Here is a 27,352-nt window from a genome sequence, read left to right as displayed (position 1 = left end):
CAGGAGCTCCCCAGGGCTGCGTGCTAAGTCCCTTCCTCTATTCCCTGTACACACATGATTGCACCCCACTATATAACACCAATGCAATTATTAAATTTGCGGATGATACGACAGTGGTGGGACTCATAAATAAGAACAATGAGTCTGCTTATAGAAAGGAAGTACAAAGATTGATACTATGGTGTAAAGAAAATCATCTCACACTTAACATCAAAAAAACTAAAGAACTCATAATTGATTTTAGGAGGAGGAGAAATGTACATTTACCACTGTACATAAACGGTGAGGAAGTGGAGAGAGTTGGTAGTTTTAAATTTCTGGGTACTTACATCTCAGAGGACCTCTCATGGACTATAAATGCCAACATGCTAATAAAGAAGGCACAGAAGAGGCTGTATTTCCTGAGAATGCTTGGGAAGTTAAATTTATCACAGCATTTACTTCTGTCCTACTACCGTAGCACCATTGAGAGCGTCCTAACTTATGGCATTCTGGCATGGTTTGGGAGCAGCTCTGTAGCGGACAAAAAAGCTCTACAAAGAACCATTAAAATTGCCCAGAATATCATCGGGCTCCAGCTACCAACCCTGGATGACATCTTCACATCCCGCTGTCTGAGGAAGTCACACAGCATCCTGAGAGACTCTTTCCATCCTGCTTATAACTTTTTTGAACTGTTACCGTCTGGCAGAAGATATAGAACAATTAAGACTCGGACCACACGTTTTCTAAATAGTTTTTATCCTAGAGCTATAATTGCAATTAATAATGAGCTTAAAGACCACCAGTAGTGAATAATTAGTTGGACTGTGTTACTTGGCCTGAGGTGTAGATGTTTGTATTTTTAGTGGGGGACTTCTAGTGGGTGGGGAGTGTTTGGGGAATGTTATGTGTGTGCATGTGTCTGGTCTCTGGGTGTCTATGAATTTCGTTGTATGGTATACTATGTATATACTTACAATGACAATAAATTATATTATTATTATTATTATTATTATTATTATTATTATTATTATTATTATTATTATTATTATTATTATTATTATTATTATTATTTTGAGTGTATTTGACTGTTAATCTTTGTAGAGCAAGTCAGCAGTGAGGCAGGAAGAGAAAGTCTCCCACATGCACTAAAGCAGAGGTCCCCAACCCCCGGTCCACATCCCGGTGGCAGTCCATGGCCTTGGCTGGACTGGGCCACGGAGACGGATCTTCTGTCCCCCTGCATGCACTCCCCCCACAGCCCCTTCGCACATGCATGCGAGCGCCCCCACCCCTTCGTGCATGCGCACACACATGAGTAAGTGCTGCACCTTCACCCATGCACGTGATTGCGGGGGTGCCCCCCAACCGGTCCACGGTGTCAAAAAGGTTGGGGACCACTGCCCTAAAGGATTGTCATGCACTGCTTCTTTTGGTCAACTCCGTAAGTCCGCTAACAGCAGCCAAAATTTGAATAGCCCTTGATCTCGAGACCCAAGTCAAGTGGCCATAGTGAACTCACCAAAAGGCATCATGGACTATAAATGCCAACATGCTAATGAAGAAGGCACAGAAGAGGCTGTACTTCCTGAGAATGCTCAGCAAGTTAAATTTATCTCAGCATTTACTTCTGTCATACTATCGTAGCACCATTGAGAGTGTCCTAACCTATGGCATTCTGGCATGGTTTGGGAGCAGCTCTGTAGCGGACAAAAAAGCTCTACAGAGAACCATTAAAATTGCCCAGAATATCATCAGGCTCCAGCTACCAACCCTGGACGACATCTTCACATCCCGCTGTCTGAGGAAGTCACACAGCATCCTGAGAGACTCTTCCCATCCTGCTTATAACTTTTTTGAACTGTTACCATCTGGCAGAAGATATAGAACAATTAAGACTCGGACCACACATTTTCTCAATAGTTTTTATTCCAGAGCTATAATTGCAATTAATAATGAGCTTAAAGACCACCAGTAGTGAATAATTAGTTGGACTGTGTTACTTGGCCTGCGGTGTAGATGTTTGTATTTTTAGTGGGGGACTTTTAGTGGGTGGGGAGTGTTTGGGGAATTTTATGTGTGTGCATGTGTCTGGTCTCTGGGTGTCTGTGAATTTCGTTGTATGGGTATACTGTGTATATACTTACAATGACAATTTATTATTATTATTATTATTATTATTATTATTATTATTATTATTATTATTATTATTATTATTATTATTATTATTATTATTATTATTATTATTGTTGTTGTTGTTATTGTTATTGTTATTGTTATTGTTATTGTTATCTCTACAAAACACCCACTCTATAACATGGTGCAATTAAAAACAAACCACAAACCTCTGCCATGCATTCCACAATGGGTAAAAATTAAAATCTGACCCAAGCAATATCGACATTGGGCAACCAAGCTTAATTTCCTTTTAGTCAAAGCACATTGTCTCTGCAACTAAAAGGATCATATGCTTCAACCAGAAGATAATGAATGGATGGTGTGAGGAGGATGATAATACTAGTAAAGCTCCTGTTGCTGAGTGGTGGGCCATTGCACTTCTCCTCAGGACTGATCAAATTCCAAACTTCAAGCTCTCCAGTGGACTTGGGGAAAATGTGATGGCCTATGATTAACCAGAGGAGGTAAAAAAAAACCTGGGGTGGGGGGAAGAAACCCTGGAAGATAAGGAAAACCTAGGAAATGACATATTGCCCCTAGAGAAGGAAGAATGAAAAAGGGAGATTATAAAACAGGAGGAGGAGGAAATGAAGAAGAAAGGTGAGAAGATAAATCAGCAAAAAACAGAAAAGGAAGAAAACTGGAGTGATATCTTGGAAGAACTGGAGGAAGAGACTTGCCTAGCCAAAGTAGAGCCCCTGTTAGTGAAGAGCCAGAAGTGAAGTGGGAATATGCGTTAAAGGAGGACCCATGGACTGTTGAAGTAGTCTTCTTGAGGGTACTGAAGGCCGAAGCGTCATAATTCTCAACTACCCAGAAAGCCCTCCTGTTGGGGTGAGAGGGAATGAAAGGAGAGGTGATGCTGGATCCAATAACATAGTCCTCTTGAATTCTCCAAGCTCACTGATCAACCCTGGCATAGCACCTGGGAAAATAGTTGTCGAACTCCCACTCCTTCAGGACACTGGGAAAAGGAAAGTGAGATGAACTGCTTATTTTTAATGGAGTTGCAGAAACCATCGCGGCTATGTCACACCTTGCCTAGAAGATGTAAGACCCTGGTTTCAAGCAAGCAGCAATAAAAAACCCTGCTGCTGAGCTTGCCTGGAAACCCCAAGGGCCGACCTAAGAAAGTACAGTAGTTGGTTTTAACAGGTAAGGATTGGACGTTAGTTCTGGATTGTTGCAAGTTAATCCTGTTAAGAAGTTGTTTGTTGGTTTAATCGATTGTTAAAATGATATAACGTAACTTTCTCTGTAACAAAATATGGAAGAACGTGATCTCAGGTCTGGTGGCTACCACAGAAAATCAGAAATGGTTTGGGGACTCTTGAAAGCCTGCCACCTCTGATAAAGGACATGAGTAATTGATTCTATACCTTTTGAGTATACAACTAGGTAATGCTAAGGCGCAAGGTGGCTCATTAAGTTTGTTGCCTTTATGTTGGAATTTCAGTAACTAATTGCAGCTACCATGGCTATAATATTTGGCCAAGAGGAACTCTGAACATTTCTGCTCCCTCATTCTTGTTTTAGCTACTCTGAAGGACTTGAAAGATTCTTTAAAAGGTAAGCAATGGCCCAATGAAGGTGTTGCCCAACTCTGAGGGGAATAATGGTTGTTCAGAACACAGCCAAAGAGCCCAAAAAACCCACAACAACTATTAGATCCTGGCTGTGAAAGCCTTTGTGAATAGTCTGAGGGGAATAATTGCCTAGCTATTCCCTTTCATTTCTTATTTAAATGAAGCCAAGAGACTCTTGTATCTTGAAGAATACCATTTTGCTTGGTATAAGCTTCCAGGGATTGTCTATGAAAGCTTGTCAAATAAAATGTATTAGTACTTAAAGTGCCACAAGATTTTTTTCTGAGGGTCTGCTGCAACAGATTAATATTGGTTAATCCTCTGGGAATGGTTATATAGAATGCATCAAGTTTCTAAAATACAGACAATATATAATTTAAAAATCTTTCGAAATTAGTGAATAGAGAGTAAATGTGGTGTAGCAGATATTGCACTGGACTCAGATTCAAAGGACCTGGGTCCAAAACCCCACACCCTGTCCACATCTGACATACCTTAAAAACTCCATCAGGGTCCCCATGAATTGGAAGTGATTTGATGGAGCATAAATGACTGAATACTCATTTGATCCAGAAGACCTTAGATGGGTTTGAATATCTTTATTATGTCATTTCTATGCCTACTAAGGGAAATGGAAACTACAACCTCCATCATCGCTCAATATTGGCCCTGCCGGCTGACGTTTCTGAAGCAACAGCCTCTGACGGTGCACAAACTCCCTTAAACCTGGTCGAGAGCGCGTAAAAAATCTTAGAATAGAAAAAGGCTGAAGACAGAATGGGGTAGGGAGCATTTCTGAAAAGGGCAAATGGACACGAGGTTGGAAACTATGGATTAGGCACTTAAAAAAGTGTTCTTCCTTCTTTTCTTCCTCTCCCAATCCCAACAACGCTCTTCCAACAAGTACTCTGGTACGAGAGACCACGCCAAGCCATCCTCGAAGAGGTTCTCCTCAAAGAGGCAAGAGAGCAGTTGGCGGGCCGTTACCTCGCGCTCCCTCTTAGACCTGCCGCGAGGGGAGGCCACCGGAAGTGTGAGCAACGCGCGCCGTCGTCGTCGTGAGGGAACCTCGAGCAGGGGGGGGGCGCCTCTTCCTCCCCCCTCCCTTCCCCGTAGCTAGCGTGAACCCATCGTGGAACGCTCCGACGCCTGCGCATTGGCGGCCGCTGCTGTTGGTCGGTTGCGCCGCGCCTCCGCCGAGGACAGGTCGGGGGGGGGTGTTCCCTCCTCTCAGGGTCAGAGACAAGGAGGGAACGCCAACGGCGGCCGCCGGTTCTCGGTGGCGCTGGCGGCAGCGGCGGCCGTAGCAGGAGGGGCTGCGGAGGAGGAGGAGGAGGGAGGGAGCAAGTGAGAGAGAGAGAGGAGGGTGGTGGTGGTGGACTAGTTGGCTGGCTGGCTAGCTACACAGGCGGGCAGGCAGGCGGGCGGGCGGGCGGTTGGGGGGGGCAGGAGGAGAAGGAGAGGGGCGGGGCTGAGTGGGCGCGCGCGAGGATGTGAAGATGGCGGAGCTGCAGATGCTGCTGGAGGAGGAGATCCCGGGAGGGCGCCGGGCCCTCTTCGACAGCTACACCAACCTCGAGAGGGTCGCCGAGTACTGCGAGACCAACTATATACAGGTAGGGCGAGGGCAGCTCCGCTCTGCCCACCCCTTTCTTTTTCCCCCTCCCCGTGCAGAGGGGAACAAGAAAGGCTCGAGGTCTCTCTCTCTCTCTCTGTAAATTTGTGTGGGGGTATTATTTTCCTCCCCTGCGCCCCCTTTCTTTCCCTTCCCCTGAAATCGTCGCGTCTGGCTATGGAGGCCTGGATGAATGGCGAGAAGGAGGGGGGCGGCGGCGGGGGGCCAGGCAGGATTAATCTCCATCATTGAGGCCCGCGGGCGTTGATTATTTTGGGGGAGAGAGAGAGAGAGACAAGAGAACGGGTCGGTGCCCAAGGTTGTAGGTCTTTCTGGGTGCTCCCCATTGCAGACGTTAGCCAGAAGGGAGAAGAGGGCGCACACGAGTGTCCGGAGGGGGGGGGGAGAGAGGGCGAAAACGAACCGATGGGGTGTCGTTAGGTGCGTGAAACAGCTTGTCATTCTTCATTGTGCTTTGGGCTCCTAGGCGATGTGCTTTGTGTGTGTCCGCTACAGTTTGAGGCTGTGTGTGTAGAAGATAATTGTTGGTCGTGGATACCGATGGAAGATGACTAGGGAAGAGAATAAAAAATCTTCCGTTTTTTTGGATCACATGTGCGTTATGGTGCTCATTCAGAGATGGGTGTCAGGTGTGCTTTTATGAAGAATTGCCTTTCGCGTTTTCTACTAGGAATATTGCATTGTGGTCCCAGTAAGAGAGTATTAGTCGATCCTGTAGCGCAGTTTTCAAAGTACTAGACTGTCCTTTGTTTGTTTGTTTATTTTTGCTGAAACTGTAGTCTAGCACCAGTTTTTGAGGGGACGGCAACCCTGTGCCTCAGGGCTTACACTGTGAGGTGGTAATCTTAAAAGAGAGATTGTGTCTGCATGGGTTGATACTGACCTGGCATTTCTACATTTTTGTTTGGAGTTGGAGAGAAAGAGCTTTCTTTTTGATAAGCATGTTATAGGCTGCAGTAATGCTTCATTATTTGACCATACATACACAGGAAATCCTTTCAGCCTAGCCTGGATCCTATATAATATATAGTTAAGGCCGCAGATTTTTCTCACCCAGTTTTTCTTTCTTAGCTATAGACAAAAGGTGATGTGATTAATCTTTGTATTATTACTTGCTGCGCATGTTGCATGGTGATACGTTTTGATCGCTTTCTGCATGCTGACTTTGGTGGCTTTTTTTGTTCTCTTTAAAAAAAATTCAGTGAAACTAGTGAAGAAATTGCTAATCATATCAGTGGAAGGTCTCCAAAAGCACAATGTATATGATAAATAATGACATAATTGTGACTCATCTTCCATGCTGACTAACAGAGAAATAGGATGTGCTAACAACCAAATGTAGGTGATCATGTTTCAAGTCGGCATTGCCAAGAATCAGATCTGTTGTTTTGATAGGTTTTTATTTATTATCATAACTTGAGAACTGAATTTACTTAGGTATCTGTGATCTTGTATTTAAAGCCCAGACTGTCATTCAACCCATGTTAACAGATATGAGCATTCTGCACTTTAAATGAGAGAAATGATAGTGTTGGGATTTTCCTGCTTCCTACAGTACAGTACTGTGTAGGCTTTTCAACAAATTAGTTCTATCACATGTTTCTTATTCATAGGTTAACATAGGCTGTACCATAGATATGTATCCTGGATTCTCAGAATTTGTCCTTTTTCCATATACGTACTGTAAGTGGATATAAGATGTTCTCAAGGAACATCTTAGAAATGGTAAAATAGATGTTTCATAAGATCACAATTTGTCTGTATCTTCAAACACAAACACATCCCCAGCCCATATATATGCAGTGAGATGCTAATGTAGGGTAAAAATGTAAGGAGTAGAGGAACACCAGAACATTTAGAATAATGGCACAATGGAACATGTGCTGTGTTCAGTTTGCCCTGTTGAGTGACTTTTTTTCCAAATGGATGTTAATTCTTTAAAAATGTGTTTGGTTAAGCTTTTTTTCAGTTTAGCTATTCAGTGCGTGTTATATTCAAAAGCTTTATGGTTTGGACTGAACGGAGGGTTCCTTTTTTGTATTACAGACACAGGATGAGTAAGATCTTTTTGGCCTTGATGCTGAACCTGTTGAGAGCTGGATTTTTTCCTCCGTTTAATCATAACGATAGAAACTAGATTCTGGGATTTTGACCTGGAGATAATTGAATTTCTGATCAGACTTGTGATGTGCTTTACCATCACACTCTGATATCATAGTCTTGGACAATTTAATTGAGGCTTGCATAAGTTATGGAAATACTGTGTTTGAAGGAAAATAATTTTTAGATAACAATACATATTTTAGCCAGTTATGCAGATTAAGGCCTTTACAGCAAATAGTTATTGTACAAATATCTATATTTGGTATTTGATTTTAATTTGTTTTATAATGTGATAGTGATGTTGTAAGTTTGATATCTAAAGTGAATCAGAGTAGAGAAAACCTGTTTGTCAGCAAATGTCTGTAAACATGCTGTGTTGTGCAAATAAACTTGTACCTCAGGGTGGCAGTTTATTGGGGTAAATAAGCTACAGGTTGGCTATCAACAGTTGCTGTTTTCCTTATGATTTACTAGAAGATAAGAGCTACATTATAGAAAAACAAGAACTACCGTACATTATAGATATGCTGATGAAAATTACTGCATATTTTATGGCTTGGTGGTAGTTATATAATGGTATGATCTCAACTTTAGCTTAAGCAAGCAAAACTAAAAGAGCCTGGAAGAAAGGAGTGCTTCGATGCAAAAGCAACTTTCAGTTTTTGTCTGGATTTTAAAAACTCAGTTTATCGTGGAGACTATTCCCAATTATGTGTCTTGTCCTATGCATCTTTACTCAGAAGGGTCTTGCTTCAGGTCAACTTGCAGTACTTATGGATGCTGATATCCTAGGCAAATTAAATCAAAGATCTGTCTTCAATATAGGTGAAAAAGAATGCTGCACTTTGTGGGCCAATTTAAAAAGGGAGCTCAATTGCATGTTAAAGAGAGTAGTCTGCTACTAAATGACACTTCGTACTCCTACATGGTGTAAATATATATACATTGCTTTATTTGCATTTTATGCTAATAGAAACATGGTCTTCAGTACTTCACCTCTATCTGTTTAAAAGAAAAGCTCAGTTATACATGTATGTCTTCATTACATCTGATTTGAAATACGTATATTATTACAAAATGTGACAGAGAAGCACTCTTTAACTTAGATTGGGAAGAGGAAAAGTTTGAGGTAATGTTCTGCAAAATGTAGGCACAAGACCAGGCCAGAATGACTGCTGGCTTTTATTAAGCATACACGAATCCTAGATTCTGATTCTGAGCATAACATTACAGATACAGTAATTTTTTATTATTTACTAGCAGATGGTGTATGTTTTGTAAATTGAAAACATTTCTCCAAGAATCTTACTTTGCAATGTCTGAATCTGCTTCTTCATGCATGTAAATTTGAAAATGTGAACAAAATAGAACTCTTTGTAATCCATTATACTATAAACATTTTGATGGACAGGTTTTAAAATAGAAACCTTAGAACATACAATTATTTATAGTGACATTTCTGTTTTCCCTTTCCTTTCTAAAATGGAGGGGTGAGGTGGCTTATAAAATATATACTATTTTGTAAACAAGAAAATGTGAAATTATTTAATTAAATGTGGAAGCATATTTAGCTTCTTAAATCCTAGTACTTTTATGCTTTCTTTTGTGGTTATCTTTGACAAAGTTGAGAAACATTTCTTTAAGTAATTCAGGTGTAGTTCAAACAAAGCCATTCAATTTCCATTTCATGTAGAATGAATTGTATTTAAATCCCGACTCATCCTTTTGTGAATGGAGTTCTTAAGTGAGCAGAAAAGACCTAGATCCAGTGAAGGGTAGATGGATGGATAGGTAGGGATGCCACAATCCAAGGCATGGAGACTCTGGTCCCTAGCTTTGCACTTCAGCCATGTTTGTTCCTGCCCTGACATCTGGTCCATGGAGGGCTACAAAGAGAAGAATATTTCTCAGTGTAGTTCTCTACTTGTGCACTAGAACAGTGGTTCTTAATCTTGGGTAACCCAGGTGTTCTTGGACTGAAATTCCCAGAAGCCTTCTCCACCCGCTGTGCTGGTTGGGGCTTCTGGGATTTGCAGTCTAAGAACACCTGGGTTACCCAAGGTTAAGAACCACTGCACTAGAAGGTCCTGCTGACAGAAATGAGAGGTTTTCCACACTTCTTCCTGTTCCATACACCATTTCCATGTTATCCTTATAGGTTCCATAGTCCTTTGGAGCAGTTTTGAGGGACCACAGAGGACATCTGCAAAATCACTTTTTGTTGTTGTTTAGTTGTAAAGTCGTGTCCGACTCTTCGTGACCCCATGGACCAGAGCACACCAGGTCCTCCTGTGTCAAATTCATGTTGGTAGCTTCAATGACACTGTCCAACCATCTTGTCCTCTGTTCTCCCCTTCTCCTCTTGCCTTTGCACTTTCCCAACATCAGGGTCTTTTCAAGGGAGTCTTTTCTTCTCATAAGATAGCCAAAATATTGAAGCCTCAGCTTCAGGATCTGTCCTTCTAGTGAGCACTCAGGGTTGATTTCCTTCAGAACGGATAGGTTGGACCTCCTTGCAGTCCAGGGGACTCTCAAGAGTCTCCTGCGGCAGCATAATTCAAAAGCATAATTCAAAAGCCTTCTTTATGGTCTAGCTCTCACTTCGATATATCACTACTGGAAAAACCATAGCTTTGACTATTCGGATTTTTGTCAGCAAGGTGCTGTCTCTGCTTTTTAAAATGTTGTCTAGGTTTGTCATCGCTTTCCTCCCAAGAAGCAGGCATTTTTAATTTTGTGGCTGCTGTCACCATCTGTAGTGATCATGGAGCCCAAGAAAGTAAAATTTGTCACATCCTCCATATCTTCCCCTTGTATTTGCCAGGAGGTGGTGGACCAGTGGCCATCTTAGGTTTTTTTTATGTTGAGCTTCAGACTATTTTTTTGCGCTCTCTTCTTTCACCCTTATTATGAGGTTCTTTAATTCCTCCTCACTTTCTGTCATCAGAGTGGTATCATCTGCCTATCTGAGGTTGTTGATATTTTTTACAGCAGTCTTGATTCTGGCTTGGGATTCATCCAGTTCCTTTGCAGCATTCGACTTTCCTTTCACTTCCACGCACGTCCGCAGCTGAGCGTCCTTTCAGCTTTGGCCCAACCACTTCATTAGCTCTGGAGCCACTTGTACTTGTCCTCCTCTCTTCCTCAGTAGTATGTTGAACACCTTTCACCCTGAGGGGCTCTTCCAGCGTCATATTTTTTAGCTTTTTGTTTCTGTCCATGGAGTTTTCTTGGCAAAGATACTGGAGTGGCTTGCCAGTTCCTGCTCCAGGTGGATCGCGTTTACTATGACCTGTCTGTCTTGGGTGTCCCTGCACGGCATAGCCCATAGCTTCTCTGAATTACTTAAGCCCCTTCACCACGACAAGGCAGCAATCCATGAAGGGGCAGCAATCCGTGAAGGGGTGGATGGAAAATCACTTTACCCTCCCTTCTAATAGTGTACATGGGAGTATGCTTTCTATGAGCAGAACACCAGTTATGGCTTGACCAACTTCATAAGGACTAACTAAAGCCTTATACATACATAAGCGAACCCACACATCCAATGCATCATTTGCCTCCTTTAATCAGGTTTTCAGGGCTGTATCTTATGCAAAAAATAAAAACAAATTAAAGATAAAAATAAATCTAGAGGAATAGTTAAATATTATCTCTGTCTCTCCCCTCTCCCCCCCCCCCCGCGCCAAGTTTTCTGCATGATCAGAGGACTTTGGACAGAGCAATAGTTCATTCTTCCCAGTAAAAGTGTAGACTTTCCTTCCACTGAGCTCTAGGTAGCTTCTAATATGATGGAAGGGAAGATTCTTTTACTTCATACTGTAAATGAGGGAGATTTTCTCTCAAAAGAGAACACAGCTACTGCTTACGTTGGTAGACGTCTGAATTTCATGCAGGGAACCTGGTATTGTGGAAGTGTACTACAGTGGTGCCTCGCTTAGCGATGTTAATTGGTGCAGCAAAAATCGCCGCTAACCGGAAACATCGCTAAGTGATTTTTAAAAGCCCATGGGAATGCATTGAAACCCCTTCAATGCGTTCCTATGGGCAAAAAACTCACCTTTAAGTGAAAATCCTCCATACGGCGGCCATTTTCACTGCCCGGTATGCGAGGAATCCATCCCAAAACTCAGCGGGCGGCCATGTTTTTTTTCCAGTGGCCATTTTGGAACTGCTGATCAGCTGTAGGAAAAAGATCGCTATGCGATAATTAGTAAGCGAAACAGCTTACCGATCATCACAAAGCGATTTTTCCCTATTTAAAACATCACAATGCGATCGCTTTTTCGATCGCAAATTCTTCATCGCCAAGCAGTTTCGTCGTTAAACGGGGCACTCGTTAAGCAAGGCACCACTGTATTTGTTCATTGTACCAATTGCAGCTTTATACACCTAACCAAATGCAGGGTTAGCCTCACTGTTTGATAAATCTCTTAAATGTTCTTAGTGCTGCTCATGTATCCTTTTACAATTAACAATTATTGTTGGAAGCTTCTTGATTTTTCTTCACAGTTTTGATTTTGATAATTGGGGTAATTTTTAGTATTTTTTAAAACCATAGTTTACCATAACTGATTATGATATAATTTTAAAGTGTTCTTCAATTCAAAAACAGTAATAGATTATTGAGTTATACAGACCTGTACATTAACTGATGAGATAATATCATGGTGAACTTAATTTTTTTAAAAGCCCATTTAAAAAAGCAAGGTAATATCACAGAATAAATCAGTTTAATTTTTTTCATCAGTCATTTTTCTTTGCAGTGTCTGCTTTAGGTTTCTTGGAAATATATATATGGTAATGTTATAGGTAGCATTTAAGGAATGCAACAGGATATATATTGAAGAAATCTGCCTGACAAGAATTAGGACAGTGGCCAAGCAAAGATATGGAAATTGCAGACTACTTGGGTTTGACTCATGTGCTAGTTTTCATATGTATCTCTCATTACTGATCTCTAGTGAAAATTTTTTTGTGGCACAGCTTTAATGTGAATAGAACTGTTTACACGGTTTCCTCCAATAATATACTTAGTCTATAATGAAGTTTCTCTGTAGTGTGGTTTTAAACCACAGTACAATTACATACTTTTTCTGTTACGGAAGTTCTTCCGTACCTTGGTTTAGTCATCAGTTCATATGCAGACTACAGCTAAGAAATCAAAAAAAGACTGAGTCTTGAAAGAGCAGTTAAGAAGGAACTGGAAAATATCTTTAATGTTAAAGATGGATCACTAGAGACCAACACCAAGATCACTGGTACTATGGCATTTCTGATTGTTATGTATGGCTGTGAAAACTAGATGGTGAAGAAAATTACGAGGGAAAAATTCATTTGATACCATGGACTGCCAGAAAAACAAATACATGGATCCTAGATCAAATTAACCCTGAATTCTTTCTAGAAGTGGAAATGATGAAACTGAGGTCAATGTACTTTTAGGAATATCCTGAGAAATGTAGAGCCAGTGGAAAACAGTCATGCTTGGAAAATTGGAGGGCAATAGGAAAAAGAGGAAGACTAATCATGAGGTGAATTGAATCAGTAAAGGGGCCATAACCCTTAGTTTGCAAGACTGGAACAGGTCAAACAAAGGAGAGAATTGGAGAATGATCAAGTTAGAAATGTTCATTCCATCTCAGTTCTATAGTTGGCCCAAAGGTTAAACAGGTGCTCGAACTAGATCATCTGGAAACTATCAGCAGTGTTTACTAGTCCTTTGGATTCCATAAGTCACCAAGGACAGATTGACTTAATTCAGGCTATCACTCCTTTCAGTGGTGTGAAAAAATGGTGTGGGAGCAGTGTGGAAGTAACAGGGCTGCTGGACCTCTTGCCATTTGATGGTTTCCAATCCCATAATTCAGCCTAAGTGGTTCCAACCACATTATGGGATTGTGAATTCTTTTTTCTGAAAATCCCCGTCCTTTAAAGTTATCATGACATTTGGGTCATATATAGCCAGGGCTTGAAAAATTTTAGAATGTCTCACCAGTTAGTCAAAAAATTTACCAGTCAGCATGATTGGACAATAGCCTTGCAATTTATTGGGACTGGGAATCACTGATTTATACCCTCAGACTTGGGTTGCTTTATTATCTGCATGGCTGCGGGGTCATGAAGCTTGTATTTTGAATGCCTTTCTTTTGAATGTCTCCAGCAAAAATAAAATTGAAAGCAAAAGTGCCCGGCCTCTTAAGGAGTCATGGTTCCCTCCCACCCCAGGATGTGTCCTCATTCGGTTGAATTAGGAGCAGGGAATCTTCATACAGTGGTGCCTCTCTTAACGAAGTTAATTGGTTCCCCAAAAAACATCGCTATGGGAAAACATCGCTAAGCGAAACACCATTTCCCATAGGAATGCATTGAAAACCGGATAATCCGTTCCAATGGGAATGGATTACCGTCCTTAAGCGAAAATCGCCATAGGAAACATCGCTAAGCGAAACGTGGTTCCCCCATTGGAATGCATTGAATAGGTTTCAATGCATTTCAGTGGTTTTGACAGGTCCGTTTTCGCTATTTTTAAAGTGTCTTTGTAATGAGGGTGCACCAAATTAAGTTTGCAAAGGTTTTACAGGGTGCACTAACGATTCCAAGCATTTTAAACAGTTTTTGAACATTTTAAGACACACTTAAAATAGCGAAAACGGACATAGCTAAGTGAAACAGGGGGACCTAAACTGTCATCGCTAAGCGAAGCAAGATCCCGAACATCGCTATGTGAAATTTCCCCATAGGAAACATCGCTAAACGGAGTGCAAGATCGCTCCAAAAACCTCATCGCTAAGCGAATAAATCGTTAAACGAGGCAATCGCTAAGCAAGGCATCACTGTATTTTCCAGCATGGGACTACTCTACATTCTCCTGCAGAGCTATATCTTTTATGTGCCACTCGAATTCTCATCTCACGAGAAGAGGGCAGTTTTCCTTTTGCAATGGGAGGGGGAGGGGAGGACTTCAGGATTAGAGAGAGTGAGAGAGAGGCAAAGGGAAAGGAGGGAGCTGTGACTCATTGAGCAGCTTTTTTCACTCCTCACAGATGAGTGGACGAGTGCATTTCTCAAGCCCTATACATAGCAACAGCCTCCTTCATCCAGATGTGTAGTTTTATACTCAGTTGAAAACATCAGTTTTAGGAGTATGATGTACAGAAGATTTTGGGCCTGAGATAGCTTCATGACTGTCATTTGGCTATGATGTCTCAAGCTGGTTCTCATAAAACACCCTCCATATGAATTTATAAGTCCCTTAGAGCAGTGGTCTCCAACCTTGGGCCTCCAGATGTTCTTGGACTACAACTCCCAGAAGCCTTTACTGCCACCTCTGCTGGCCAAGATTTCTGGGAGTTGAAATCCAAGAACATCTGGAGGCCCAAGGTTGGGGATGACTACCTTAGAGGAACTGTTTTGGGGCATTTTTCTGGAGCCTACCTCATCCTGGTTAAGCAAGGTGATTGACTGATGGTAAGGTTGTTGTGATACCAACCGAATACCTAGTTTGTTTCTGTGCTCCAGTAGTAGATGCAAACACTCAGTCCTAGTATTGGAGAGGATTGACCTTTTGATGCAGCAGGGAGCATCTTCCTACCCGACCATGCACTGTTGATGCCACAGTATTCACTCAACTGGTGAGAGAAACTCCTCCAAATTCTTATTCCCAGGTGTTCCAGAAAGAGGCAGGTATGATTGTTTCCTGTAAAACCTCTGGAGTTATCTGACTAAATAATTTTTTTAATGCTGTAGCCTCCAATAACTCGGGGTGGAATTCATAGACCTCTACATGTCTCCTCACTTCATATTCACAAGAGCTTTCTTATGAGATAGATGGACCATATTGAGAGAGTTTGACTAGCCCTAGCTTCTGTAGTAAGTTTCATGGTTGAATGGGGATATGAAGTCAGGTGATCCTCAAGCCTGCAGAACTGAATATTTTTCATTCTGTGATGTATATTTCTAGATTGTTACCCTAAGGATAGGAGGTAAACAAAAGCATTTCTTGAGTTCTCATTGATTTGTAAAGTCTCTGGATGCCTTTCTGGGGAGAAACACAATATAAATGTTTAAAATAAACGAATATACTACTGACAAAGAAGCACATCTATTATTTTCATTATTAACTTCATTATTGATTTGTTTAGCTTTGTTGTTGTTGTTTAGCTGTTTAGTCATGTCCAACTCTTTGTGACCCCAGGGACCAGAGCACGCCAGGCCCTCCTGTCTTCTACTGCCTCCCGGAGTTGGGTCAAATTCATGTTGGTTGCTTCAATGACCCTGTCCAACCATCTCATCCTTGGTTGTCCCCTTCTCCTCCTGCCTTCACACTTTCCTAACATCAGGGTCTTTTCTAGGGAGTCTTTTCTTCTCATGAGATGGCCAAAATATTGGAGCCTCAGCTTCAGGATTTGTCCTTCTAGTGAGCACTCAGGGTTGATTTCCTTCAGAACGGATAGGTTTGATCTCCTTGCAGTCCAGGGGACTCTCAAGAGCCTCCTCCAGCACCATAATTCAAAGGCATCAATTCTTCAGCGGTCAGCTTTCTTTATGGTCCAGCTCTCACTTCCATACACCACTACTGGAAAAACCATAGCTTTGACTATTCGGATTTTTGTCAGCAAAATGATGTCTCTGCTTTTTAAGATGCTGTCAAGGTTTGTCATTGCTTTCCTCCCAAAAAGCAGGCATCTTTTAATTTTGTGGCTGCTGTCGCCATCTGTAGTGATCATGGAGCCCAAGAAAGTGAAATCTGTCACTGCCTCCTTGTCTTCCCCTTCAGTTTCCCAGGAGGTGATGGGACCAGTAGCCATGATCTTAGTTTTTTTGATGTTGAGCTTCAGACCGTTTTTTGCACTCTCCTCTTTCACCCTCATTACAAAGTTCCTTAAATCCTCCTCACTTTCTGCCATCAGAGTGGTATCATTTGCATATCGGAGGTTGTTGATATTTCTTCCAGTAATCTTAATTCCAGTTTGGGATTCCTCCAGTCCGGCCTTTCGCATGATGTATTCTCCATATAAGTTAAATAAGCAGGGGGACAATATACTCCTTTCTCCATTTTGAACCAACCAGTTGTTTCATATCCAGTTCTAACTGTTGCTTCCTGTCCCACGTATAGGTTTCTCAGCTGGTAGATAAGGTGGTCAGGCGCTCCCATTTCTTTTAGAACTTGCCATAGTGTGCTGTGGTCCGCACAGTCAAAGGCTTTTGCATAGTCAGTGAAGCAGAAATAGATGTTTTTCTGCAACTCTCTGGCTTTCTCCATAATCCAGCGCATGTTAGCAATTTGGTCTCTAGTTCCTCTGCCCCTTCGAAATCCAGCTTGTACTTCTGGGAGTTCTCAGTCCACTTACTGCTGAAGTCTGCTTTGTAGGATTTTGAGCATAATCTTGCTAGCGTGTGAAATGAGTGCAATTGTACGGTAGTTGGAGCATTCTTTGGCACTGCCCTTCTTTGGGATTGGTATGTAGACTGAACTTTTTCAATTCTCTGGCCACTGCTGAGTTTTCCAAACTTGCTGGCATATTGAGTGTAGCACATTAACAGCATAATCTTTTAAGATTTTAAATAGTTTAACTGGTATGTCATCACCTCCACTGGCTTTGTTGTTAGCCATGCTTTCTAAGGCTCACTTGACTTCACTCTCCAGGATGTCTGGCTCAAGGTCAGCAACCACACTATCTGGGTTGTCCGGGACATCCAGATATTTCTGGTATAATTTCTCTGTGTATTCTTGCCACCTCTTCTTGATGTCTTCTGCTTCTGTAATGTCCATACCAGTTTTGTCCTTTATCATGTCCATCTTTGCACAAAATGTTCCTTTAATATCTCCAGTTTTTCTGAACAGATCTCTAGTTTTTCCCTTTCTGTTATTTTCCTCCATTTCTTTGTACTGTTCATTTAAGAAGGTCCTCTTGTCTCTCCTTGCTATTCTTTGGAAGTCTGCATTCAATTTTCTGTAACTTTCCCTATCTCCCTTGCATTTTGTTTCCCTTCTCTTCTCTGCTATTTGTAAGGCCTCGTTGGACAGCCACTTTGCTTTCTTGCATTTCCTTTTCTTTGGGATGGTTTTTGTTGCTGCCTCTTGTAGAATATTACGAGCCTTCATCCAAAGTTCTTCAGGCACTCTGTCCACCAAATCGAGTTCCTGAAATCTGTTCTTCACTTACACTGTGTATTCATAAGGGATTTGGTTTAGATTATACCTGAGTAGCCCAGTGGTTTCTCCTACTCTCTTTAGTTTAAGCTTGAATTTTGGTATGAGAAGCTGATGATCAGCTCCACAATCAGCTCCAGGTCTTGTTTTTGCTGACTGTATAGAGCTTCTCCATCTTTGGCTGCAGAGAATGTAATCAATCTGATTACGATATTGTCCATCTGATGATTTCCATGTATAGAGTCACCTCTTGTGCTGTTGGAAAAGAGTCTTTGTGATGACCAGCTTGTTCTCTTGACAAAACTCTATTAGCCTTTGCCCTGCTTCATTTTGAACTGCAAAGCCCAACTTTCCTTTTGTTCCTTTTATCTCTTGACTCCCTGCTTTAGCATTCCAATCCCCTAGAATGAGAAGAACATCTCTCTTTGGTGTCAGTTCTAGAAGGTGTTGTAAGTCTTCATAGAATTGGTCAGTTTCAGTCTCCTCAGCATTGGTGGTTGGTGCATAAACTTGGATTATTGTGATGTTGAAAGGTCTGCCTTGGATTCGTATTGAAATCATTCTACAGTGGGCCCTGAACTTACAAACGGTCCTACTTGTGAACTTTTTGGGTTACGAACCCGATCTCATTGCAAGTAGTAAGCCCTACTTGCAAACGTGGATCAGGTTACGAACCCAAAAGGCAGGGAGAAAGGGCGGGGAAATTCAAATTTCCTGCCTTTGGAGCTTTCAAAAGCCTTCCTCTGAAATTGGAGGAAGCCTTCTGAAACCTCCAAAGCCAAAAGGCAGGGAGAAAGCGTGGAAAGTTCGAACTCCCCGTGCTTTCTCCCTGCCTTTTTGGCTTCGTAACCAGCGGGCCAAAAGCAAGCCGGCTTTTCCTTGTTTGGAAAAGCAAGCTGGCTGGCCAGGGAGAGATCGGCTCCCTCCTTTCACCTGACGCTGAGTCCCCTTCGCGCTGGGCTGAGCTCAAGTTCGAACTTCCCGCGCTTTCTCCCTGCCTTTTTGGCTTCAGAGAGCTCCAAAACCGCCCATCGCGGCAGCAGGGACCCCCAGGGAGGTCTCCCAGGGCTTGCACACCACCATGGGAGACCTCCCTGGGGGTCCTCGCTGCCGCGATCGGTGCCTTCAATGGTTTCAAAGGGCTTTCCCCGACATCGGAGGAAGCCCTTTGAAAGCTCCAAAGGCAGCGGAGCCAGTGGAGGTCCGGGCGGCTAGAACAGACCGGGCATCTGGCCAGTCGCCCCCGGCCGCGCGGAGCCATTGGAGGGCCGGGAGGCTTTGGACTGGTAAGTCCTTTTTTTAAAAAAAAACTTTTCTGTGTGGGTTTTGGAGGGTGGGTTTGGACTGGGGGTTTTATGTTTCTGTGGTTTGTGTGTGTGTGTGTGTGTTTTGCAGTCCCTACGTGGGACTTGCTCTTTTTATTTTTATTTTATTTTATTTTTGAAATGCTGGAACGGATTAATTCTGTTCCCATGCATTTCAATGGGAAATGGTATGTTGACGTATGAACTTTCCGAGGTACGAACGTCCTCCCAGAATGGATTAAGTTTGTAAGTCGAGGGCCCACTGTATCATTTTTGAGATTATATCCCATTACACCTTTTCCCAATCTTTTGTTGACTATGAGGGCTGCTTCATTCCTTCTACGGGCTTCTTGCCCACAATAGTAGATATGATAATCATCTGAATTGAATTCACCCATTCCTGTCCATTTTAGTTCACTGACGCCCAGTATGTCAATGTTTATTCTTGCCATCTCCTGTTTGACCACATCCAGCTTACCAAGGTTCATAGATCTTACATTCCAGGTTCCTATGCAGTATTTTCTTTTGCAGCATTGGACTTTCTTTTCACTTCCAGGCACGTCCACAGCTGAGTGTCCTTTCGGCTTTGGCACAGCCACTTTATTAGCTCTGCAGCTACTTGTACTTGTTCTCCACTCTTTCTCAGTAGAATGTTGGTCGCCTTCCGACCTGAGGGTCCAGCGTCATACCTTTTAGCCTTTTGTGTCTGTTCACGGGGTTTTCTTGGCATAGATACTAGAGTGGCTTGCCAAAGCCTTCTCCAGGTGGATTGTGTTTAGTCGGAACTCTCCACTGTGACCTGTCCGTCTTGGGTGGCCCTGCATGGCATAGCCCATAGCTTCTCTGAGTTACTCAAGCCCCTTCGCCATGGCAAGGCACCAATCCATGAAGCTCTGTAGCTAAATACAAAATGAATAATCCAATCTTTCTCATGAGTAATTCTGTAAGATCATAGTGCTATCCTGAAATAAATGATGTAATTCAGTATTCCTTGCCATGTGTTATAAATCAGCTCTATGTGTGTAGAAAGAAATCTCATCATTTCCCATGATACTGCTTTTTTATTCTCTCTCCTGGGGTGTATTGAAACCTTAGGAAGGTTTTGCATTTTGAATTAAGGAAAGGTCAGTTGGTGGAATGGTAGACCCTTAGGAGCTACCAAATAGTTCTTGTATCAAGAAAATTGCATTGATGTTGAAGTAAAAATGCTTTTGTTTACTTTTTTCATTCCTTGAAAAGTCAGAAAATGTCATGTTGTCTCTCCACAGGGAAATTGATTAATCTCAAGAGATTCTTCCAACTATGATTGCTTTTGGATTAAAGGTTCTGTCCTGCTGGGACAATGTGGTGTTTCTCCAGCACCGAACTATATCTGGCATCTGTTGAGTTAGCACTGAATGTACATTATAGAAGGGAGTAGGTCTAGTCTTGCTGTGTTGAGTGATCCTACTGGGTGAAATCTGTTTTTTAAAAAAAGTAAGAAAGAAGAGGATTGCGTTCAAGAACAGTGGAATGTGGAGGCTTATTCTCTGATTTTTTTTTTAAAAAGGCCAACTAGTCTTTGTAGTATTGAGAGAAAGACTTGGAATTTGTCACGTTGTTGCAAAAACTGCCCCAAAAGATATACCTGTAATGTTAGTGCTGCCATATTTTCCATATTGAGATAGCAGCCATCATTGGAATGGTTAAGGCCAGGAATTACTATTTTTCGGAAACCTTAATTGACTTGTGTGCCTTTTGTAGGGGAGTACTTGGGACATGTAGGATGACTTTGTAATTTCCTTGTTGTGGATAAGTATACAGTGAGTGTACTAAAACTGAAGTGATGAGTGAAATGCTTGCAGCTGTGTTGCTCTAGAAATTGCATAAATAGAAGTTGTTTCAGTGCAGTGGCGACTGGATTTTTAGGAAAAAAATCAAGTAGAAAATTTCTGAGCACCCAGAAAGAAAGCTTATCTGCTTTAGCATGTTTGACTTTAGGTTAGGCATCCTTCAGTCTCGAAAGACTATGGTAACGTGCTCTGTATGGAGGACTTGGAACAGCATCTAGTGTGGCTGAGGAGGCCAATTCGAGAGTGACAATCTCTTCCACACTGAAGACAAATCCAATCTGACCCCTGTCCAGCTCCCTGCTTTTGCTGCTTTTGTGACTTCCTCTTCACCTCAGCCTGCTGGATAAAGGTCTCTTCAAATTGGGAGAGGCCATGACGCAATGCCTGCCTCCAGGCTGAACGATCAGATGTCAGGGTTTCCCATCTGTTGAGGTCTATTCCTAAGGCCTTCAGATCTCGCTTGCAGATATCCTTGTATCGCAGCCGTGGTCTCCCTCTGGGGCGATTTCCCTGCACTAATTCTCCATACAGGACATCCTTTGGAATCCGACCATCAGCCATTCTCACGACGTGCCCAAGCGAACATAGATGTCGCTGTTTCAGTAATGTGTGCATGCTGAAAATTCCGGCTCGTTCTAGGACTACTCTGTTTGGAACTTTGTCTTGCCAGGTGATACCAAAAATCCGTTGGAGGCAATGCATATGGAAGGTGTTCAGCTTCCTCTCCTGCCGTGCACAAAGGGTCCAGGACTCACTGCAGTACCGGAGTGTACTCAGGACACAGGCTCTATAGACCTGGATCTTGGAATGTGTTGTCAGCTTCTTATTGAGCCGTACTCTCTTTGTGAGTCTAGAGAACATGGTAGCTGCTTTGCCAATGCGTTTATCCAGCTCGACATCCAGAGAGAGGGTGTCAGAGATGGTTGAGCCAAGGTACACAAAGTCATGAACAACCTCCAATTCTTGCGTGGAGATGGTGATAGAGGGAGGTGAGTCCACGCCCTGGCCCATGACTTGTGTTTTCTTTAGGCTGATTGTTAGTCCAAAGTCTTGGCAGGCCTTGCTGAAACGATTCATGAGTTGTTGGAGGTCTTCAGCAGAGTGGGCAACAATGGCTGCATCATCTGCAAAGAGGAGGTCGCGCATGCATTTCAGTTGGACTTTGGTCTTCACTCTCAATCTAGAGAGGTTAAAGAGCTTTCCGTCTGATCTAGTCCGGAGATAGACACCTTTGGCTGCACTTCCAAAGGCATGCTTCAGCATGACAGCAAAAAAGATCCCAAAAAGGGTTGGTGTGAGGACACAGCCCTGTTTCACTCCGCTTCGGATGTCAAAGGGATCTGATGTTGAGCCATCAAAAACTACAGTGCCTTTCATTCCCTCATGGAAGGATCTGATGATGTTAAGGAGACGAGGTGGACTTCTCATCTTGGGAAGTATTTTAAAAAGGCCATCCCTGCTAACCAAGTCAAATGCTTTTGTAAGGTCTATGAAGGCCACTAAGAGTGGCTGTTGTTGTTCCCTGCATTTCTCCTGCAACTGTCTGAGGGAAAATACCTTGTCAGTGGTGGATCTATTAGCTTGAAATCCACACTGTGATTCTGGATAGATTCTGTCTGCAAGCACCTGGAGCCTCTTCAGCGCAACACGGGCAAGCAGCTTCCCTACAACGCTGAGAAGAGAGATGCCACGGTAGTTATTGCAGTCGCTCCTGTCTCCTTTGTTCTTGTACAATGTGACGATGTTTGCATCCTTCATGTCCTCTGGTACTCCAACTTCCCTCCAGCAGAGACAAAAGACTTCATACAGTTCGGTGGTGATCATCTCCTTACAGCATTTCAGCACTTCAACAGGATGTTGTCCCTTCCAGGTGCCTTGCTGGAGGCGAGGGAATCCAAGGCCGCATTTATTTCTGCTAAGATTGGTTCGCTGTCCAGCTCTTCCAAGACAGACAGGCACTCAATGTTATTTAATGCTTCTTCTGTTACTACATTCTCTCTGGAATATAGCTCAGAGTAGTGCTGCACCCAGCGTTCCATCTGCCGTGCTCGGTCCTGGATGATCTCACCTGTAGCAGACTTCAAGGGAGCAGATTTCTTCTGTATTGGACCTAGGGCCTGCTTGATACCATCATACATTCCTTTGATGTTATCTGTGTCCGCTGCTATCTGTATCTGAGAGCAGAGCTGAAGCCAATAATCATTGGAGCATCTCCTGGCAGCCTGTTGGACTTGGCTACGAGCAGCTCGAAGAGCTTGCAAGTTGTACTCGCTAGGACAGGTTTTGTATGCTGCTAGAGCTCTTCTCTTATCCTTGATGGCTGGCATTAACTCCTCCGAATGGGCTTCAAACCAGTCAGCCATCTTTTTGGTCTTCTTGCCAAATGTGGATAAGGCGGTGTTATACACAGCATTCTTGAAATGTTCCCATCGTTCGGGTGCATTTACATTAGCTGGACCTGGAAGGGTTTCCTCAAGTGCTTGGGCAAATTCCTTCACTTTTCTTTGATCACGAGTCTTGCTGATGTCAATACGTGGTCTTCCTTCCTTCCTGTTTGACTTTAATTTACTAATTAAAATGTTTTATGTCTCAACAGTCTATAAGTATTTGAAGTGAAATACTTGATTTTGGTAGCCAGTGTTGACATAGAGCTTGCAAAACCTAGTAAGATTCATCATGTGACTTTTGGCCAGACACTTTCTCTTACTCATAATTCTGTCACAGGGCTCCTTTGCATATCTGCAGTCGTTTTGCCTCATGCACATACAGTAAAATACATTGGACCCTGTGTTGTATAGTGGTTCCGGATCCACAGGGCTGTGTTAGAAGAAACTCAATGAATTGATGTATATTTCTCTCTGTGTGTTGAAAGTGAAAGAAAAATTAATAGCAATGCCATGTTTGGTTTTCATTTGACTACACAAAGCTGAATGTGTACTCTTACCAGTGTACCCTCTAATTTTCAGCCTTGCTGGGTAGGGCTCTACCTCTCTCTTGTGCACCTTTGCCCCTGTGTGCATCTGTGATTCCGCTCCCTGCACATGGAGTTCCATCACAACTGTACATTTGTGAGTTTCTTTGTAGCCTTAAGTTTGCAGATCAAAGGTGTATGTACACTGCCAAACCTTTTCAGGTCAATCAGCTGAAAATGAAAACAGTTGATAACAGCTAGAGCAGTGGTTCTTAACCTTTTTGAAAGAAACGCCCCCTTGAGCCATTGAGGAAGTTATCATCGCCCCCCTCCCTGAGGTGATGATATCTTACCTACCTACCTACCTACCTACCTACCTACCTACCTACCTACCTACCTACCTACCTACCTACCTACCTACCTACCTACCTACCTACCTACCTACCTACCTACCTACCTACCTACCTACCTACCTACCTACCTACCTACCTACCTACCTACCTAGTCTCCCTCCCCACTCGGGTGCGAGGCAGCACTTCACGGGGTGAGGATGAGGACCCAAGAGACCCTTTCCTTCCACCCGATCCACACTCAGTGCTGCCCTGAAGGAAAAAGGCGAGACGTGGCAGGTAGACCTACTGCCAGCACTTCACAGGTTTGGCTCACTCCAGCGCCCCCCTACTGCCCCCCTTCTGTTCTTTCACCCCCACACAGCCCCTTTTCGTTCTACCGCCCCCCTGAAAAATGAAATCGCCCCCTGGGGGGCATTATTGCCCTCGTTAAGAACCACTGAGCTAGAGCACAATCTGGCTTCTGAGTATAAGAATTTGAAATATGACTTTGCTGATTGAGAAAACAATGAAATTACTGTGTTTTTTCATTTATAAGATGACCCAATGTATAAGATGACCCCCCTTTTCTAACCCCAAATTAGAAAATTTGATCCCTGTTTTTCCCTTCGTTTTGCTAAGCCATGGAGCCATGGAGCTTAGCAAAAGGAAGGGAAAAGCAGGGATCAAAGGGCTCCCTTTGACTGCCACTTTTTCTTGCCTTTTGCAAAGCCACAGGGCTTAGCAAAACGAAGGGAAGGCTCCCTTCGGATAAAGGCTGCATTATCACAGCCCTTTGATCCTGAACCCCTTTCATGGCTGCTAAAGCAGCTAAAGCAGCCGTGAAAGGGCTTCGGGATCAAGGGCTGCAATTGCAGCCCTTTCACGGGTTCTTTACTTGAAGGGACCCTTCCTTTCCTTTTTGCTAAGCCCCGTGGCTTCACAAAAGGCAGGGAAAAGTGGCTGCCTTCCGTGTATAAAATGACCCTAATTTTTTTGCCTAATTATTTAAAGAAAAAGTATTGTTTTATACACGGAAAAACACGGTGCCCTTTTTTTTGAGTCATGACTCACATTTACAATAGCCAAATAACCTGCGACCCCCTGGCACATTTGTATAAAAATATTTTTTTTAAATGAGATAGTCATCCCTTCTCAGAAAATAGAGGCTTCTTTCTTTCCTCAAAGGGTCTGTTTCTCATATATACACACAAACTTTAATATCCAGCTCCAAAAGGTCAAGGAAGAAATTATTTAACAAGGGCTACAACACATACTATAAAGTTACCTCTCAGAAAACACTTTGTAACCCCTTGGGGGTCACTACTCCCAGGTTGGGAAACATTGAATTAGAAGCTTTCCCTAATACTGTATTGCCATTCATTCACTTTTGTTAATGAATGTTATAAAATAGTGATTTGTTAGAGGTGAAAATTTTTCCATAGAATTGTTGGTAGATAATTGTTTGGAAAAGCTGCAGACTCCTCATCACTTCTTTCATGTAGGAAAGGGGTGGGAAGTATGTGATCTCCTAAATGTTGTTGGATTTGAACTTCCACCTAGCATAGACAAGAATGAGAGCTGGCTGGAGCTGCACGCCAACAGATCTGCAAGCGTGTATGTTACCTACCCTTGATGTCATAATTCAGTCCTGTGTTTTTGTTAGGTAAGATAAATGCAAACATATTTATTTCTCTGCAAAATAAGCTGGTGGAAAACAGCAATTTATGCTCATCTGCCATATCTAGAACTGGTGGGATTACAAATACTGCTGCTTGACACCTGGTGAACTAGTAACAGGATCCACTTGGTTCTGTACAATTTACATCTTTGTAAAAAATGTTGACTTGTTAGAAAAAGCTCTGGGAGAAAACATGGTTATTAAGGAGATTTTAGGATGTGGGATGGGGAGGTCAAATTAAACCAGATTTAGGATACGCAAATGCTTCAAGCCTCTAATTCAACAGATTTAACTGAAGAGATTTAAAAGGCATTAGTATAACTGAAATATTTTTAAACTAATATTCATTTAAAATATTGCTAATGTTAAAGATTTTTGTGCAGTAAGGAGAGGTGGAAAGAAAAGTGTGAAAGCATATTCAATTTAAAAGTCCTTCAATCAAAAACACTATTGGATTTCCTTTGTTATAGGACAGAGTGACAATATATATCTATGGAGTCCATGAGTAACCTGATCAAATCAAAAAACAAAGCAAAATGTGCTGCTTATATACAGCCCCACAGCGCTTACAACACTCTTGGGGCGGTTTACAAGTTAATTATGCAGGCTACATATTACTCCCCCCCCCAGCAAGCTGGGAACTCATTTTACCGACCTCAGAAGGATAGAATGCTGAGTCAATTTTGAGCCGCAATGTGGGATTTGAACCCCAGGTCATGAGCACAGTTTGGCTGCAGTACAGAAGTTTAACCACTGTGCCATGAGGCTCCAGAGAAGTATACATTCATTTTTCCAGATGTTAGGACAGATAGGCACTGTAAAAGACATATAAGTATATGCATTATTTCATAGTCAAAGACCTAAAAAAAGGCCTCAGTACAAACAAGACGTACAGGTGGATTTCTTTTGGGTGGTGCAAATAAAGTAATGCTGCCTTAAGTCACAGTTGTTACTGTTCAGGAAATAATAACCTTTCCCCATGTTTCTGGTATGAGCTTCTATTCCGATTTTGTGCAAGTGAACTAGCTTTCAGGTTATATGTTCAAATAGCATACAAGCTTGCAAGAAACAACTCAGAATGTTTACCATAGACTTGTTAGCATGTTCTTAAAGAAAAAAAAGTAACTCCTTATATTGGACAAATAGGCTTTAAATTAAACTTTTTGTTTTACCAGTGCTCATTAATCATAGCCATAGCATTTCATTCATTTAATTTTTTTAAGTAATAGTTGTTCAGCTGAGAACAGCAATTCTTTGGAATTGATTTAAATTGATTTTTGATTTAAATAATTAAAAATACATTTTTATTTCAATTGTGATTTAAACCAAATCTACCCTCATTGTCAATACTGTGAAATATGCTCACTTGTGTTAGAGCTTGTGCTTTTAAGAACATTATTCTCTGCAGCTGATTTCTTTTGGTTTTGAAGCAGGAAGTGGTGTACCACTGTGGTGAATAAAGTAACAGCCTGTACCTGGAATTGAGTGTTAAACTGTAATATTCCTCAAGAGCAAATGCAGTTTAATTGATAGTGTAGGACCTTGGAGATCTGCATTTTTAACCTTCTATCAACTAATGTATACTGTAGGTCATATCGACAATTTAGCTGATGGAGATCTCTGCCACATGTGCTGTAGTTTCTGGGTCCTTGAT

At 42.3% G+C, this 27,352-nt stretch overlaps 1 protein-coding gene across 19 annotated transcripts in view; it reads left to right on the top strand.

The window, feature by feature from the left end:
- Positions 1–5,177: 5,177 nt before the first annotated feature.
- ABI2 (abl interactor 2) overlaps positions 5,178–27,352 on the top strand; it is an 87,067-nt gene continuing 64,892 nt past the window's right edge. For 11 of the 19 annotated variants that reach the window (XM_072978542.2, XM_072978535.2, XM_078379675.1 and 8 more), the window contains exon 1: positions 5,179–5,362. In XM_072978542.2, coding sequence (XP_072834643.1) covers positions 5,246–5,362 — 117 coding nt within the window. In that variant the 5' untranslated portion in view covers positions 5,179–5,245. Of the gene's footprint in view, positions 5,363–27,352 lie in introns of all 19 variants that reach the window. The other 8 variants (XM_072978581.2, XM_072978575.2, XM_072978565.2 and 5 more) reach the window with 2 other exon arrangements.

Source organism: Pogona vitticeps, chromosome 1 (genome assembly GCF_051106095.1).
Source record: "Pogona vitticeps strain Pit_001003342236 chromosome 1, PviZW2.1, whole genome shotgun sequence".
Lineage (NCBI taxonomy): Eukaryota > Metazoa > Chordata > Lepidosauria > Squamata > Agamidae > Pogona > Pogona vitticeps.
Note: the sequence above shows the minus strand (reverse complement) of the source record. Positions and strands in the feature narration are given on the sequence as shown.